The 16,562-nt window shown below is 38.4% G+C and overlaps 3 protein-coding genes across 4 annotated transcripts in view; 2 read left to right on the plus strand and 1 right to left on the minus strand.

Annotated features, from left to right (window-relative positions):
• The window catches only part of LOC128021362 (stomatin-like protein 2, mitochondrial), a 3,718-nt gene extending 371 nt beyond the window's left edge, over nucleotides 1-3,347 (plus strand). The window contains exons 2-10 of the mRNA XM_052608484.1: nucleotides 624-776; nucleotides 857-956; nucleotides 1,043-1,101; nucleotides 1,178-1,279; nucleotides 1,369-1,503; nucleotides 1,599-1,743; nucleotides 2,575-2,654; nucleotides 2,810-2,938; nucleotides 3,042-3,347. Coding sequence (XP_052464444.1) covers nucleotides 624-776; nucleotides 857-956; nucleotides 1,043-1,101; nucleotides 1,178-1,279; nucleotides 1,369-1,503; nucleotides 1,599-1,743; nucleotides 2,575-2,654; nucleotides 2,810-2,938; nucleotides 3,042-3,167 — 1,029 coding nt within the window. The 3' untranslated portion in view covers nucleotides 3,168-3,347. The remainder of the gene's footprint in view (nucleotides 1-623; nucleotides 777-856; nucleotides 957-1,042; nucleotides 1,102-1,177; nucleotides 1,280-1,368; nucleotides 1,504-1,598; nucleotides 1,744-2,574; nucleotides 2,655-2,809; nucleotides 2,939-3,041) is intronic.
• Nucleotides 3,348-5,358: 2,011 nt separating this feature from the next.
• Nucleotides 5,359-14,718, minus strand: LOC128021363 (prenylcysteine oxidase 1). 2 transcript variants are annotated; one of them, XM_052608485.1, is made up of 7 exons: nucleotides 14,573-14,718; nucleotides 9,850-9,993; nucleotides 8,902-9,108; nucleotides 8,501-8,675; nucleotides 8,116-8,327; nucleotides 6,815-6,967; nucleotides 5,359-6,487 (listed from the first exon to the last, which is right to left on the minus strand). In XM_052608485.1, the coding sequence occupies exons 2-7, from the start codon at nucleotides 9,959-9,961 to the stop codon at nucleotides 5,817-5,819; spliced, it is 1,530 nt and encodes a 509-aa protein (XP_052464445.1). In that variant the 5' UTR covers nucleotides 9,962-9,993; nucleotides 14,573-14,718; the 3' UTR covers nucleotides 5,359-5,816. The 2 variants fall into 2 exon arrangements, with proteins under 2 accessions (XP_052464445.1, XP_052464446.1); XM_052608486.1 differs by having other exon boundaries at nucleotides 14,608-14,713.
• fam136a (family with sequence similarity 136 member A) lies at nucleotides 14,697-16,402 on the plus strand. The gene is made up of 3 exons (XM_052608494.1): nucleotides 14,697-15,046; nucleotides 15,843-15,983; nucleotides 16,057-16,402. Exons 1-3 carry the CDS (start codon nucleotides 14,960-14,962, stop codon nucleotides 16,243-16,245), a joined length of 417 nt encoding a protein of 138 aa, XP_052464454.1. The 5' UTR covers nucleotides 14,697-14,959; the 3' UTR covers nucleotides 16,246-16,402.
• Nucleotides 16,403-16,562: the final 160 nt, after the last annotated feature.

Genomic DNA, 16,562 nt, shown 5'->3' on the forward strand with positions numbered 1-16,562 from the left:
AGGTCAGAGTTTTTTTTCTTTTTGTCGTCGTTTCAGAGACAGTGGAATTTATCTTGATTGACAGAACAACAAATTCAGTTCAAGTAGTACGTGTTTCTGGTACAACTATCAGAAACTAATACTTTAGTACTTTAGTACATTAATGACAAACCTGAAATCAAAATTGACCCAAAATGTGAAAAAGTCTTATTGTGAATTTTGGCTGATGTCACCAGGGTTATTTTTTTCGATGAAAGGTAAAATCACGTAATTATTAATATTTTACTTTTATTACTTGAAAATAAATAAACATGAACTGAAAACAATAGAATTGAAATTTAATTATATTCAAATTTAAGTAAAAAAACAAACAAACAAAAGTTATTTGCCAAAGAAAGATTTCTATATATTTTATAAATAACAAATAATAAATGTATATTTGTTCAATTATATGTGTTTTTGTATAATGCGTAATGGTTATATTTGTTTAAACACACATTTTTATTACTCTTATTAATTGCTACATTTATTCTGAAATATAATACAAATAATTGTTACACAAAATATTATAGAAATTAGTATAGGAATTATTATTTATATTATTCTTTATTATAAGTGTATATATCTGTCTCTTCTGTGTACAGCATTCCCGGCAGACCGTGCCTGTGTTTTGGGGGAGCCGAGCTCAGCAGCGATGGGCTTCCAGTCTCCCCGTGAACACCGTGGTTCTGTTCGTGCCCCAGCAGGAAGCTTGGGTAGTGGAGAGGATGGGCCGTTTCCACCGAATCCTGGAACCTGTGAGTTACCCTTACCAATATCTTCAATGTATCTGAGTCATTTCCAGGTATCAAAATAACTTAGTTTTTGTTTCCTGCAGGGTCTAAACTTCTTAATTCCGATCTTGGACCGAGTTAAATATGTGCAAAGCCTCAAAGAGATCGTGATAGATGTGCCAGAGCAGTCAGCAGTTTCCCTCGGTAAGTCACAGCCAACGCCATCTTTCTCCACTCCTACTTTTATGATTTTTTTTAAAATGAATCAAATCATGTTGTTTTGCTTTTAGACAATGTGACACTGCAGATAGATGGAGTTTTATATCTCAGGATACTCGACCCGTTTAAGGTAAGCACTTTTCTGCTTTCTGCCAGTCTTTCTTGAGGCTTGTCCTCTCACAGTGTGCTTCTGTTCTCCTCTGAAGGCCAGTTATGGAGTGGAGGACCCCGAATATGCCGTCACCCAGCTGGCACAGACCACCATGAGATCAGAGCTGGGAAAACTGACCCTAGACAAAGTGTTCAGAGTATGAATGCCAAACAATCTCTTTGTGATTTACACTATCATATTCACCGTTCATTTGTGTGCTAAAGGGTCCTTTTTGTCGTTTGACAGGAAAGAGAGTCCCTGAATGCCAATATGGTCCACTCAATAAACCAGGCATCAGACGAATGGGGGATTCGATGTCTTCGATACGAGATCAAAGACATTCACGTTCCTCCACGGGTGAAAGAGTCTATGCAAATGCAGGTATGACCATTACTCCTCAACTTACTCTTACAGACCAAAAAGACTAAAGGATCAACTCTGTCATATGACTGATGTATAACATGAATCACGTTCAGGTGGAGGCCGAGCGGAAGAAGAGAGCCACTGTCCTGGAGTCAGAGGGGACGAGGGAGGCGGCCATCAATGTGGCCGAGGGGCGCAAACAAGCTCAGATTCTGGCGTCTGAGGGACAGAAGGCTGAACAGATCAACAGAGCTGCTGGTGGGTTCTCTACTGAACATCTGGGGTTTCCATTAATGTTGGAGAATAAAATGTTGAATATGAAATCAGAATTGTACCAAAACTGTCTTGTACACAATTCATGCAACTGCAATTATTTTTTTAATTTTTTATTTTTGGCTGATATCACCAGAGTTATTATTGTTAATGTAAAATAAAACCATACATTAACATTTTCATTTATTTAGAATAAAATAAATATTAACTGTCATTTAGAAAGTCATATTATTGATGCAATTAAAAAGTAAAAATAAAACTTATTTCAGCTATTTTCAAGACAACATTTCTCTTTTTTATTTAGTACATATAAGTACATATAAAACACAACAAAATTACTAAAACTTCAGCTAAAATGGTCTTGATTAAATGAATTATAAAAACACTTGTTATTTTAGGTTGAATTATTTTTAATAATGAATATAAATCTAATAATACTCAGCAAATATACAAGTAATAAACAACACAATTCTTGTGTATCTGTTGATATTGGTTGTTAGAATGATTTATAATAAAATTATAATAATAATAAATAATAGCAAAGAAGTAATTCAATTTGCTATAAATTATAGCACTTTTAATTACATTTAAATTTAAATTAGATTAAATTTATGCATTTACCAGACGCTTTTATCCAAAGCGACTTACTTATTCAGGCTATCAATTTTTACCTATCATGTGTTCCCGGGGAATCGAACCCCCAACCTTGCGCTTGATAGAGCAATGCTCTACCAATTGAGCTACAGGAACACAATATTAATTTAATATCAATGATATTTAAATCAAATGGTTCAATTTTCATTTTCCCCCGTACAGGTGAAGCTAATGCTGTTTTGGCTAAAGCGGAGGCAAAGGCTAAAGCGATCCGGCTGCTCTCCGAGGCGCTCACTCGACAGGTAGATCTGATTCACCTCATATCACACTTCTACATCACCACACTATCTATCTGGTGTATAAACTGATATAATATTACACCAGAGACAAACATGGTAAGTTCAAGCTGTTTTATATTGTCATGGCATCGTTTGACCTTTCATAACTGTATCTACAGAATGGAAACGCTGCAGCATCTTTAACTGTGGCAGAACAATACGTCTCTGCTTTCTCCAACCTGGCCAAGGAGTCCAACACCATCTTACTGCCCTCCAACACAGGAGACATCAGCAGCATGGTCACTCAGGTGTGGCTTTATTCATATAGATTTATAGCACGTGATATTGCTTAATAATAACAACCATGTCCCAAGTTGGCATGTTCACCTCATTGTTCTCTTCTGTCTGCAGGCCATGGCGATTTATGGGAGTTTATCGAAGACACCGAGCACAGCAGACAGCGTGACCCCTGAGACTAAAGAGCTGACTCTGGAAGCAAACACTGTGTCTGAAACTGAAACTGGATATAAATTATGATTTGAGTCTCATTCTGGGATAAAAGACAGAAACCGCAAAGATTCTGGTTGTAGAGGACTGATGCAGGAAAACTGAAACGATAAAATCACTGAAGCACTATGCCGTCCTGGAGTAACCACACAAAGATTTTGTGTTTTTGTTCTGTTATAATAAACTTGGAAAATAGTTTTTTTCTTATAATCACTGACCCAGTGCTTGTATGAAAGGTCATTTAAATGTTTCTGCAATGCATATTTCCAATAATGTGACATGTTAATAATACTCATGCAGTCCAAATGAATCTCCAATCAAATTGTGAACTGCAGAAAGTAAATGCTGCATCGCTGTAAACAGCTTTTTTCTCAAATAGATGTATTCTGAGAGAGTTAAAGTGGGGTCACATTCGTGAAACTTTGGAGAATAGTGTAGTGATGTATGAAGCAGACTCACACAGAAGTCACTTTCCAACCAAGAAGATTTATATTGGTCAGCACAGCAATTTTTATTCAATCAAGTTTTTCTTGATATGACTGGATTTTGGTCTCGTCAATTCACTTAACAATAGTAATAATTGCAAAAATAAACTATAAAATTGGGAATCAACACTATTTATGCTGTAGATGGCTGAACTTGTTCTGAACCTGAATGTTACATAAATTAAATCTAGCCTGGATGAAATATTCAGTTGTGTAGTATATTAAGTAAAAAGTAAAAACCTTTGCAAGGATTATATCATAGACAAACAGTTTTAAGAAAGGTATGAAAAACTGAATTATTGGATATTTTTAAGATAAAATATATATACAACAAATATACAAGAAGCACACACACACACAATGAATAAAACCGCTGAAAAAATCTATTTTGTATAAATATTTTGAATACGCATGGGTTATTTGTTTTGATATATGACACAATTCATCATTAGACATTGTTTTAATGAATGTTAGAATCTGCTTGTTCCCAAAGATAGATATACACACCGAACAAAATCATAAACTCCAGTCACAAGCTCCAGTCTGGATCCAGAACACCTGAGAAGAGATGATGCTGACCCTCAGAGGACCCCAGATGATGCCAACCCTGAAACAACACACAGAACTAACAACTTTTGCTACACATTGCTGCCAATAGTGTTCATCGTCTTGTTGATTATGTCTTATATTAATTTTTCAGAAAATTCCTGTCATATGCACATAAACTGACAGTCACCAGTGATTTGCTACTTCTCAGTATTGTAGAAACATAATTTTTTGTAAAGTTGCTTTGCTTTGATTTGTAACGTAATAAGCGCTATACAAATAAACTTTCATTTAATCTCAAGCTACAGCTACAGTGTGTGGCCCTCTATTTACTATTCAAAGCCTATATGGGGAGCTCAATAAATAAAGACAGAATTATTCATTTATACACAAAGACATTTAAAGGTTTTAGCATTTATTGTAATTGAAAACAGGTTGTGATCTTCAATCAATAACAATCTCATTCTTTAGCCCTGTCAATATTAATACAGCAACTGACAAGTTTTTAACCAGCATCCATTTGTTCTTATAAAAGCACTCTTCATTCATTTCTTAACACTAAGTGCTATATCAGAGCACTCCTGCATTCAGTGTCTCATCACAAGCAGTTAAGTGGACATGTGGATGATTTTTCTGCACAATCTGATTTTGCTGCAGCCAGGAATTTAACTACTGGTTTCGTCTGGTCAGAGGAGAACTGACCCCCAACTGAGCCTGGTTTCTCCCAAGGTTTTTTTTCTCCATTCTGTCACCGATGGAGTTTCGGTTCCTTGCCGCTGTCGCCTCTGGCTTGCTTAGTTGGGGTCACTTCATCTACAGCGATATCGTTGACTTGATTGCAAATGAATGCACAGACACTTTTTAAACTGTATTTTGTTTAAAGCGCTATATAAATAAAGGTGACTTGACATTATATCCACAATCCATCACATAAACGGTCACTATTATTGTGAAATTTTGCAGCGCATCTAGGGCTGCTCCTCTTAAAATGTACCTAAAAGATACAAGAGTGAATCTCTTGAAACCTGTCTAGAACATGACAAAGTCATAACACAAAACATTGGAAAAAAATTAACCATTATCATCAATGGTTGTGTTTGTTGTACAGTCTTCAATTTATGCAATTTTTAATTTAAGTGATTTTATTACAATATTTCGGTTTTAATATGGAAACAAAAAATATTCAGATGTAAATGAGAATGGAAAACGTGTTTAATTGTGATTTTACAATGCAGTTCTTGACTATGCAGTTCTTTTTTTTGTCATTGTTGTCAGTTACTTCAGAAGCAACATTTGTATTTTTAGTTTTGTCTAATATTTTTATTTTATTTTATTTCAGCTTTATTTCAATTAACGAAAACAATTTAGTAATAATTGTATCATTTTTAAAGGCTGGAATGCACTGCGGGACTTTTTGCCCTGATTTTCAGTCTGGAGAAGTTGCCGAAAGTCAAAGCCAGTCTGCGAGAGAACTTCATCTAGTGTATGATGGTCACACACAGATTATTTTAGCTAGACTGAATCAATCCAATCGGAGGATATCAATTATTTTGAGCCGATTTTAGAATCAACTGTTTTCATTAATACAGTCTCTCATCTCCGTATGAGATTGTATTACTTATGAACCCAAAGTAGCACTGCTGCTCTGTCAGAGTTCACCTCTGAGTCTGGTGTGCAGGTCCTCCTGGTTGATTTTGCCCGTCTGCTCGTACCAGCGGTGGTGGGCGAGCAGGGCCAGATTACGGGCAGAAATGGCACTCATCTCCATGGCGCTGGCCGCCCACTCCACGGCGTTGAGGTAGTAGAGGCGATCGTGGAGGATGAAGGGAGGCGTCCTGCGGTGCGGCGGGTTGTAGGAAGGGTACGCGAGCCAGCGCTTCTCCGACACCGAGTCCCAGGAAAGAAAGATTTGCTGCAGATGCTTCTGAGAGAGTGGCTGTGAGGAGAAGATCTTCCATACTTTGCGTTGACTGGCAGGGCTGGGCGAGTGACCCTTGGGAATCTTCACCGGGTTCAGAGAGCTCAGGCTGTGGATCTCAGAGGCTTTGTTGTCTAATGTGAGGACGTCAGAAACATAGAAGTCTTCCGGCTTCTCTGTGGTGCCCAGATACGACACATTGAGCAGACCGTGGACCAGCGTGGCCACCGTTTGATGGTAGCGGCCAGAGAAGTGGGATGGGATGGGAGGAGAAAAGCCTGAGAAGTTGATGTCAGACACGTCCTGGTGGAGAGGTGTGGCAACTACAACTATGTCATACGTGGAGTGGGCAGCACCAGACTCACCGACGTAGTTCACTTCATAGAAATTCACAGCCGAATCTGAAAGGGCAACAACAAAAATTCTACATATGACAAGAAACCAAATTACTGCCCCCAAACTTGGGAACGTTTGTTGGTAGCAGTGGTGGATGAAGTACACAAATCAAGTACTTGAGTAAAAGTACAGATACATATAATATCATATTGCACTACATATTACAATACTTCACTATTTGAAATGTAGTGAAGTAAAAGTTACTCAAAATACTTGAAAAATGTAGATTAAGTACAGTAACTAAGTAAAGCTACTCCGTTACTGACCACCACTGGTTGGTAGTTTACATAATATATGAAAGGACTGACTATAATGTTGAAGGTGGACTGTACCAGTTTTGGATGGTCTCATCTTCATGGAGATGGTAGTCACACGAGCTGGAACAAGTTCTGCTTTGCTGTGGGACAGAAGCCCTGAACAAACCATCTTATTCCCTCCATCCACGGCCCACAATCCTGAGTCAGCTCCTGCTAGTGCAACAGCACCTTCAAACAGAATACACCATATTCACACACTTTTGTATCTAATAAATCAGTGCTACACAACAGGTTTTGGTGGAGGAGCAGATTTTACATTAAACAGCAAGCTGCAAGGCAAAACACATCAAATCTGTGGTCCAAAACTAACTATAAAAACGCATGTTAAATAGTTAGTGCACGATCTCTATGGCAGTTGAGGAACAGTGACAAATAATACTGTACACAATAGGGCTGCACGGTTATGACAAAAATCATAAGTGTTGATTATTCCCTTGAAACTGTAATTGCGATTATTAAAAACGATTCTCACAATTTGCACTGAATGATGTATATACCGTTGTTTGATGCAACTGCATGCCGTGTAAAAAAAAAAAGCCTCAAATGTCAACTAGCTATACATGGGATTGGTTTCTTCTTTAAATGATTCCAAAAAGTTAAAATATGAAACTAAAATTAAAACATACAATTAGGAAGTGGGAAAAAACTTGTTTAAAATCTATGGGCAATGTTTTTAAAAATGTATACATGTTGGTTTCATATCATTTTGGAAAAAAACATCTTCAAGAAAAGCATACTAATGATTCTTAAATGTCATGTGGTGTAACCATTAAGTAACAACATATTTTTCTTACATTGGAAATACTAATCATTATTTTTCGAAAAAAGGGTTTTAAACACTATATATTATAGATCAGTGGTTTTAAATAGTTTTTTTTTTTTTGTTGTTGTTGTTTTTCAAATATAAAATGAATTATTTATAAATATCAAGAGAAGTCGCACCACATGACATCTTACAAACTGAACTAATCTTGCTCAAATTATCACACACACACACACACACACATCAAAACATTTTTATATTTTAAATATGCTGAAACATTTTTAAGTATTTTTTTTCCTCAAATAAATAATAATAATAATAATAAACAAAACCCAAAATACTTTTTTATTTAACCTCACATGGATGATTTTTAATAATGAATGCATGGGTATATATATATATTATTTTTAAGTCATTATATGTATAAAATGCCTTTTTAATATATTTTTAAATAAGTTATTAGATTCAGAACCAAAAAAATAATAATTGTGTGATGTCACTGACCATTCAGTTATTAATGCTGAAAGGTCCAAACACCCCAACATGGGCATACCTGCAAATCCACTGATTCGGACACTTTGGCCGTAGTTGACCCTTGTGACGGGTGCTACGACGTCATTGAGAAAGACCTGAGAGAAGCCCTCAGCCAGCATGGCCTCCTCCAGCGTCTGATTGACCAGAGTGAGGAAACCGTCTCCACCCATAGCATGAAGCAGTTTCTCCACACTGGAGAACGAGTAGCCATACTGCTGGTACTGATATATCCTACAGACAGGACAGATATAGACAACAGAAGGACTTTAATATCAACTGAAAGCTCAAGTGGTAGAGCACTGCGTTAGCAGCGCAAGGTTGTGGGTTCGATTCCCAGGGAGCACAGGTTATGTAAAAGTGTCTGCTAAATGCATAAATAAAAAAGGAAAGCACAACAGACGAACCTCATAAACTTGTCCAGTATGCCCTCCACCCACATATGCATTCGAATGGAGTTGAAGCCGTATCTCCACAGCATGCGTATGAAGTTCACTACGAACCAGTCGCTCTCTTCAAAGGTCAGCTCCTTCCCGTCAAATATCGCCAGTTTTGAAGACACATCAGCACGAGGAGAAAGACCTGATTAAAGAATATGACATATGCAAGGTTAAAGGGGAAGTGAAGCAGTCAGAAAGTTGACATTAATTAGTAAAGTGACTTCAAATTGAATTAAAAAATAACAAACACAAATCATGTAACCGTTTTAAAGAAAAAAAGATATTTTGCTATAGCTTTTGATGCAATTCCAGAGCGTTTGACATCACAAGGAAAATAAGGAAAGCTGGCGAGAGAAGTGGATACTGACCGAGTTTGTCCAGAAAGTGCTTCATGTGCAGGTTGAGGGGGTGAATAACAGATCCTCCTGTCTCATACTCATATCCACCAATGTTTTCAGTGGCCAGACGCCCTCCCACAGTCCCAGCCTCAAACACATCGATCTTCACTGCCGGTCCAAACTCTTGTCTTAAGAAAAACGCTGCTGCCGTGCCTCCAATACCACCGCCAATTATCGCTGAAGAAGAAACACACATATAGCCCATCAGATCCCACCAAACATGGCAATTAATATACATAATTAAGTATCTGATACGAGAATTTCTATGGCCTTTAAATTATCAAGATGAGCAAAACTTTGCTGAAAATCCTGTTGCACACAATCTACTACATGCTTTCTGTCATCTGATTGATAGTTTACTTTTATTTGCCAGTAAAAGGCCTTTTAATCAATATCATTCTAAAATACTCCCAACTTCAGATTGTGCTAAACATTTTTTTGCTGGGAAATATTTAAAAAAAGTGCATAAAGTTTGTTTGAGAATAACTGTTATATTGTTAGTTATACTTCAAAATAAACACTTATTGGACTGAAGCCACTTAGGTTTTTAATGATGTTAAAATGCAAGTATCATAAAAGCCTGATGCATCAAATATATTATACTCAACATATGCAAACCTTTTTCTTTTCTTTTTTATTTCATGCAATGTTTCGATAAGTTGTTTTATTTAATAAAAATTATGTTTTTCTTTGTATTACTTCATGTGTCAGGTTTTACAGGGATAAAATGCTTATCTCTCTCTCTCTCTCTCTCTCTCTCTCTCTCTCAATATATATATATATATATATATATATATATATATATATATATATATATATATATATATATATATATATATATATATATATATATATATATATATATATATATACTCTTAACACTTACACAATAAGTGAATGATTTGAACTTCACCATACCAATTTTCTTTGGTGCCTCTCTGACTTCGGGTGCAGAAGCAAAACCTCGGCGTCCAACCTGACAAAGCCCCAGGAAGAGGAGAGTCTTCACCGACAAGTGTCTCAGAGCCATTCTAGGGATTCAGTGTTTCACAGTATCAACATCTGAAAAACAAATGGTCAGAAAATAGGTAAATTATGAGCTCAGATTTTCATATATCTAACGTAGTTTGGAAGAAGGTGGCTGTTCACTGTCTAACAGAAAGATCAGATTCTGCATTAAAAGACATTTACATTTAATCATTTAGCAGATGCTTTTATCCAAAGCAACTTACAATGAGAACAATAGAAGCAGTCAGGTCAACAAGAGAACAACAACAGTATACAAGTGCCAGGACAAGTCTCAGATAGTCTAGTACAGAACACGTAGCCAGGATTTTTTTTTTTTTTTTTAAGTATGATAAACAAAAAAAAGAAAAGATAATTATTTTCAGTATATATATTTCATTACACAAGACGAATCATTCAGCTTGCTACCTGATTCATATTATATTATCAGGTCTATAACACATTTTAGAAATGAGAAAAACAATGAAGATATTTCTATGGATGTGAAATACGACTCATCAATGCAAAATGTCTTTTTCCTAAAAAAAAAAAAAAAAACTGGTTTAAAAAACATCAACGAATCAGCAATTCTTTTTACGTTATGACTAAACCAGCTGTATTCTGGCTTCCCTATTTCATGTGTTCCTCCAGCTCTGTAAGATTTCCATCAGTGAGGATCTTTTCCATTCTGATATTTCTGACAAATAAGAGTTAGATTATGTCTTAAACTTTATTTGTATGATGGGTAAATATCATATCCATAAAGGTAGATACCTTAAATTTAAACCCAGCTGCAAAACATGTCCTTCTGATTTACATGTGTTATTGTCATCACTTCAAAAAATCTCCTCTTAATAAAAATCTCTCAAGACATCACGTTTTTAAGTAAATTGTTTTCTCTCTCTCTCTTCTGTATTCCCTTTATGTTCCATGTTCTGTATTATTTGTTTCTTTTGTACTGAATTTTATTTCTGCAATAAAAAAAACGTAAAACGTATGTTGTCTGGCGCCGATACAGGATGGCTGCCTCCGTGACGAGCTCCGCATATGTTTTTGTGTTTTTGTTAGTTTGTCCTGTCTTTAGTTATATTCCTGCCATCAGTTTCACCAGGGAAGAACTGCTGAACATTCGGCAGAACACACCACAGGATATTTTACCGGATTTCAATTATTCAGACGTTTTACTGAACGTTGTTATCGGAGGAGCGGCGGCGCTGATCAAGCGCTTCAGGACGCGCAGACGGGGGAAGCGAGCGGGAGCGCTCGTCAGACTCAGGAAGCGCGGATTTCGAACGCCGTTGCCTAGCATCCATCTGGCAAATCTCCGCTCTCTACCCAACAAAACGGACGAACTCCTTCTGCTTTCTCGGACAAATAAGGATTTCACACACTCTGCTGCTCTGTGTTTCACGGAAACCTGGCTGAATGACACCACACCGGACAGCGCGCTCCATCTGCCGGGCTTTCAGCTGTTTAGAGCGGATCGTGACGCAGAATCATGGGGAAATCGCGTGGTGGCGGGACATGCTTTTACATCAATGAACGGTGGTGTACAGATGTAACTGTGTTAAAGAAGACGTGCTGCTCAAATATCGAAACACTCTTCATTAACTGCAAGCCGTTCTATTCGCCGCGGGAGTTTCACTCGTTCATTCTGGTCAGTGTTTACATCCATCCTCAAGCGCATGTGAGCTCAGCTTTACAGAAACTCGCTGATCAGATCACAGAGACAGAACAACAACACCCGGACTCTGTTTTAATCATTCTCGGGGACTTTAATAAAGCCAATCTCTCCCGTGAACTGCCAAAATACAGACAGCATGTTACTTGTCCCACAAGAGACAGTAATATATTGGATCACTGTTACACCACAATAAAGGATGCATTTCACTCTGTTCCACGAGCAGCTTTGGGACGTTCTGATCACCTTCTGGTTCATCTAATACCGTCCTACAGGCAGAAACTAAAATCAGCTAAACCTGTATCAAGGACTGTAAAAAGATGGACTAATGAAGCAGAGCAGGATTTACAATCTTGTTTTGACCTCACTGATTGGAGTGTTTTTGAAGCTGCTACCACCGATCTGGATGAACTCACAGAGACCGTAACATCATATATCAGTTTCTGTGAGGATATGTGTATTCCTACAAAGACTCAACTAATTTACAATAATGACAAACCGTGGTTCACTGCAAAACTCAGACAGCTCCGTCAGGCCAAAGAAGATGCTTACGTGAAGGGGGACAATGTCTTGTATAAACAGGCTAAATACACATTGGAAAAGGAGATCAAAGTGGCAAAGAGGAATTATTCTGAAAAAATAAGGACTCAGTTCACTTCCAACGACTCCGCATCAGTGTGGAAAAGTCTAAAGAAGATCACCAATTACAAGACACCACCCCCCAGCACTGTAGAGAATCAACGACTGGCAGACGATCTGAACGAGTTTTACTGCAGGTTTGAAAGAACACCCATCACCTGCCCTGAACGCCTCCCCACACAACCATTCACACCCTTCACAACTCCTGCAACCAGCCCTGAATGCCTCTCCAAACTACCGTTCACACCATTAACAGCTCCTGCAACCCATCCTGAACACCTCTCCAATCAAGCACTCTCACCATTCTCACCTCCTGCATCCCCCCTCTCCCCCACACCTGCAATTCAGATCAGCGAGGATGCGGTGCGCCAGGTCTTCCGGAAGCAGAAAAGGAAAAAAGCACCAGGCCCAGATTGTGTTACACCAGCCTGTCTGAAATCCTGTGCTGACCAGCTGGCCCCCATCTTCACACAGATCTTCAACAGATCGCTGGAGCTGTGCGAAGTCCCTTCATGCCTCAAACGTTCCACCATCATCCCCATCCCTAAGAAACCCAAAATTACAGGACTAAATGACTACAGGCCTGTGGCTCTAACGTCTGTAGTCATGAAGTCATTTGAAAAACTGGTGCTGGGCCACCTGAAGGACATCACTGGACCCTTGCTGGATCCTCTTCAGTTTGCCTACAGAGCAAACAGGTCTGTGGACGATGCAGTAAACATTGGATTGCATTATGTTCTGCAACACCTAGACAGACCGGGGACTTATGTGAGGATCCTGTTTGTGGACTTCAGCTCGGCCTTCAACACGATCATCCCAAACCTCCTCCTGCCCAAACTAAATCAGCTCTCCGTGCCCACCTCCATCTGTCAGTGGATCAACAGCTTCCTGACAGACAGGCAGCAGCTAGTGAGGCTGGGAAAATACACATCCAGCACCCGTACAATCAGCACCGGAGCTCCCCAGGGCTGCGTTCTCTCCCCACTGCTCTTCTCCCTGTACACTAATGATTGCACGTCTAAGGACCCCTCTGTCAAGCTCCTGAAGTTTGCAGATGACACCACACTCATCGGCCTCATTCAGGACGGTGACGAGTCTGCTTACAGACAGGAGGTAAAAGAGCTGGCTGTCTGGTGCAGTCTCAACAACCTGGAGCTTAACACCCTCAAAACAGTGGAGATGATCGTGGACTTCAGGAGAAACCCCCCTGCACTCCCCCCACTCACCATCATGAACAGCCCTGTGACTGCAGTGGAGTCATTCAGGTTCCTGGGCACCACTATCTCTCAGGACCTGAAGTGGGACATTCACATTGACTCCATTGTGAAAAAGGCCCAGCAGAGGTTGTACTTTCTCCGCCAGCTGAGGAAGTTTAACCTGCCACAGGAGCTGCTGAAACAGTTCTACTCCACCATCATTGAATCCATCCTCTGCACTTCAGTAACTGTCTGGTTCAGCTCAGCTTCTAAATCTGACCTCAGAAGACTACAGAGGGTAGTCCGGACTGCTGAGCGAATCATCGGTTCAACCCTCCCATCTATTCAAGAACTGTACTTATCCAGAGTGAGAAAAAGGGCTGTCAAAATCACTCTGGACCCCTCACATCCAGCACACTCCCTCTTTGAACTGTTGCCATCTGGTCGACGCTACAGAGCACTGAGCACTAGAACGACCAGACACAGGACCAGTTTCTTCCCTCAGGCAATCCATCTTATGAACAGCTTATAATAACGGCGGACACACTACACTTTATATTTATATACACACACACTTTATTTATCTAACACACATACTTAGTATACACTTAAATTTTGCACACAATATATATGTACATACATAACTTCATTTTGTAATATACTTGCCTACAATTGTCATTTGTATATTGTCATTCACTGTCTACATATTTGTATTTTTTATTCTTTTATTATGTGTTTTATGTTCTGTCGCTGTCATTCTGTTGTACTGCGGAGCTTCTGTCACGAAAACAAATTCCTCGTATGTGTACATACCTGGCAATAAAGCTCATTCTGATTCTGATTCTGATAAACATTTTCACGGCCTTTTTGTGTTTATTCTGTTTCTCGTTGTTGTTGTTATTTTTTACTGTCTGTATTTGGTTTTGAGTATTGATAAACAAGCTTTTTGACATCAACGGCTGATATGGACGACGATATGCTCGTTTTATAAACTGTTTATTACCAGAAATTGTGGTAACATGAGTGTTTACATAACAAATTAATTAACCACAATTGATTTTTTGTGATTCCTGAGGTTTCGATAACTAATAAAAAATAATAATAATAATAATTACATTACCTTACTATACGCAGCTGTAAAAACGAGTATCTCACCGCTTTGAAGGTCGGGATGACAAGTTACAATTTTTGTGCAAAAACAATAAAGTGCATAAACCAGGTGCGTGAAATCAAGCGGGCGAAGTCCTTCCGCACGGAACCGGAAATAGGACGCAGTCCACTGCGGAAGTGGCGTGTTACTGGTAGCATGCTTTAGGTGTAGTAAGAGGTGACCTTACTGGAGAATTAGTGTATCTTAGAACTTAGGCTTTCATTTCAAGCTGATGCATTTTAACGTTTTAGGAATGATTTGCAGGCATTGTTAGTAAAACGCGTCGGTTTGGGTTCATTCATGGCTTTATAGAGTCGCTGTCTGATTGAAGATTAAAGAGTTATATAGAGATCAGGAATGGCAGAAGCGCAGCAGGCTCGCGTGCAGAAGACCGTGGAGGAGATGGTGCAGAGTCTGGAGAAAGATCACATCCGCAAGATGCAGGTAACCTTAACAAACATTCAGCCAAGAGTAACTGATCTAGATACTCCCCAGTACTACATATATGTGATGTTTAATTCATAAGTATTTTATCAGTTTAAAAACAAACTTTTTGAATTATAGAAATAATGTTATTCAGCTTTATTCAAAATCAGACATTTATACTAATAAATGTTTCTTGAGCAGCAAATTAATCTGCATATCAGAATGATTTCTGAAGGATCGTGTGACACTAGACTGGAGTAATGATGCTGAAAATACAGCTTTAAATCAAAGGGAAAAAAAATATCAGAATAGAAAACTTTTTAAATTGTAATAATATTTCAATATTACTGTTACATCAAACCAGCTCCGTCTTGGTGACCATAAGACACTTCTTTCAAAAATAAAAAATCTTACAGACCCCAAAATTTAACCCTAGTCTATAATTGTTTAAATCACCAATAATGTAATAATTTTACTTAATTTATTTACATTTATTTTTAAATAGTATTTTGTTAAATGTAGTCTCTTTTAACATGGAATCATAAAACTGCATGTTACTCTAATATTTCTAGAAGAATTATGAAAAAAGTTTTATAAGATTTTGGCATAGTGTAAACAGTTGTATGTATATTGCTGTCAATGTTTTTCATGACGGATCAACTTCTGAAAATGTGCATTAATCAGTGTTTTCTTTTTCTCTATTGATTTACTACCTTGGCTAAAGATGGCTGTAATGTCCAAAATACAGTGTATGACAACTTTATGAATCAAAAGTTGACTAAGTGATGGCTGATAACGCTCTTCTCTCTCTCAGGGGCGCATGTTTCGGTGCAGCGCAGAGTGTTGTGAGAGTCCCGGACACTCCATGAACCAGGTGCACCAGTGTATAGACCGCTGCCACGCACCGCTGGCTAAAGCTCAAGGACTGGTCACCAGTGAACTTGAGCAGTTCCAGGTGAGTCCACTTTTCAGACCACTTGCTCTTTAGCTGAAATAGTGATTTGAAAGAACCATTTGTTCACCTACAGGATCGTATCTCGAGGTGTACAATGCACTGTAGTGACAAGGCCAAGGACCTGTTTGACTCCGGGGCGAAGGAGCCTGCTGTGCGGGCGCTGATGGACAGCTGTGTGAGCAGCTGTGTGGACGAACACCTGAACCTGCTGCCCAGCATGACTCGCAGACTGAAGGACAGCTTGAACTCAATACCTCAGTGAAGATCTGACGAGGCTGTAGGAAATAGTTCTTTACTAGATGGAAGAATTTGATCTGTTCTGTCTTCTCCTTGTGACTTGGTGAATGGCCAAGTGCTGAATTCTGTGTCCATATTGTTTGTGGTTTTTGAACAGACAATAAATAATGTGATCAAACCAACTTGCAGCCTGTTGAATGACAAAGGGAGATGATATGCAATCTAGAAACATTATTAGAGTCATCTCTGAAAACTGAAGAAATAGTCCGGGCATATTTCACCAATGAATTATATATATATATATATATATAAAATATTTAACATATATAAAATATATGTTAA

The sequence above is a fragment of the Carassius gibelio genome, chromosome A10, assembly GCF_023724105.1.
Source record: "Carassius gibelio isolate Cgi1373 ecotype wild population from Czech Republic chromosome A10, carGib1.2-hapl.c, whole genome shotgun sequence".
Lineage (NCBI taxonomy): Eukaryota > Metazoa > Chordata > Actinopteri > Cypriniformes > Cyprinidae > Carassius > Carassius gibelio.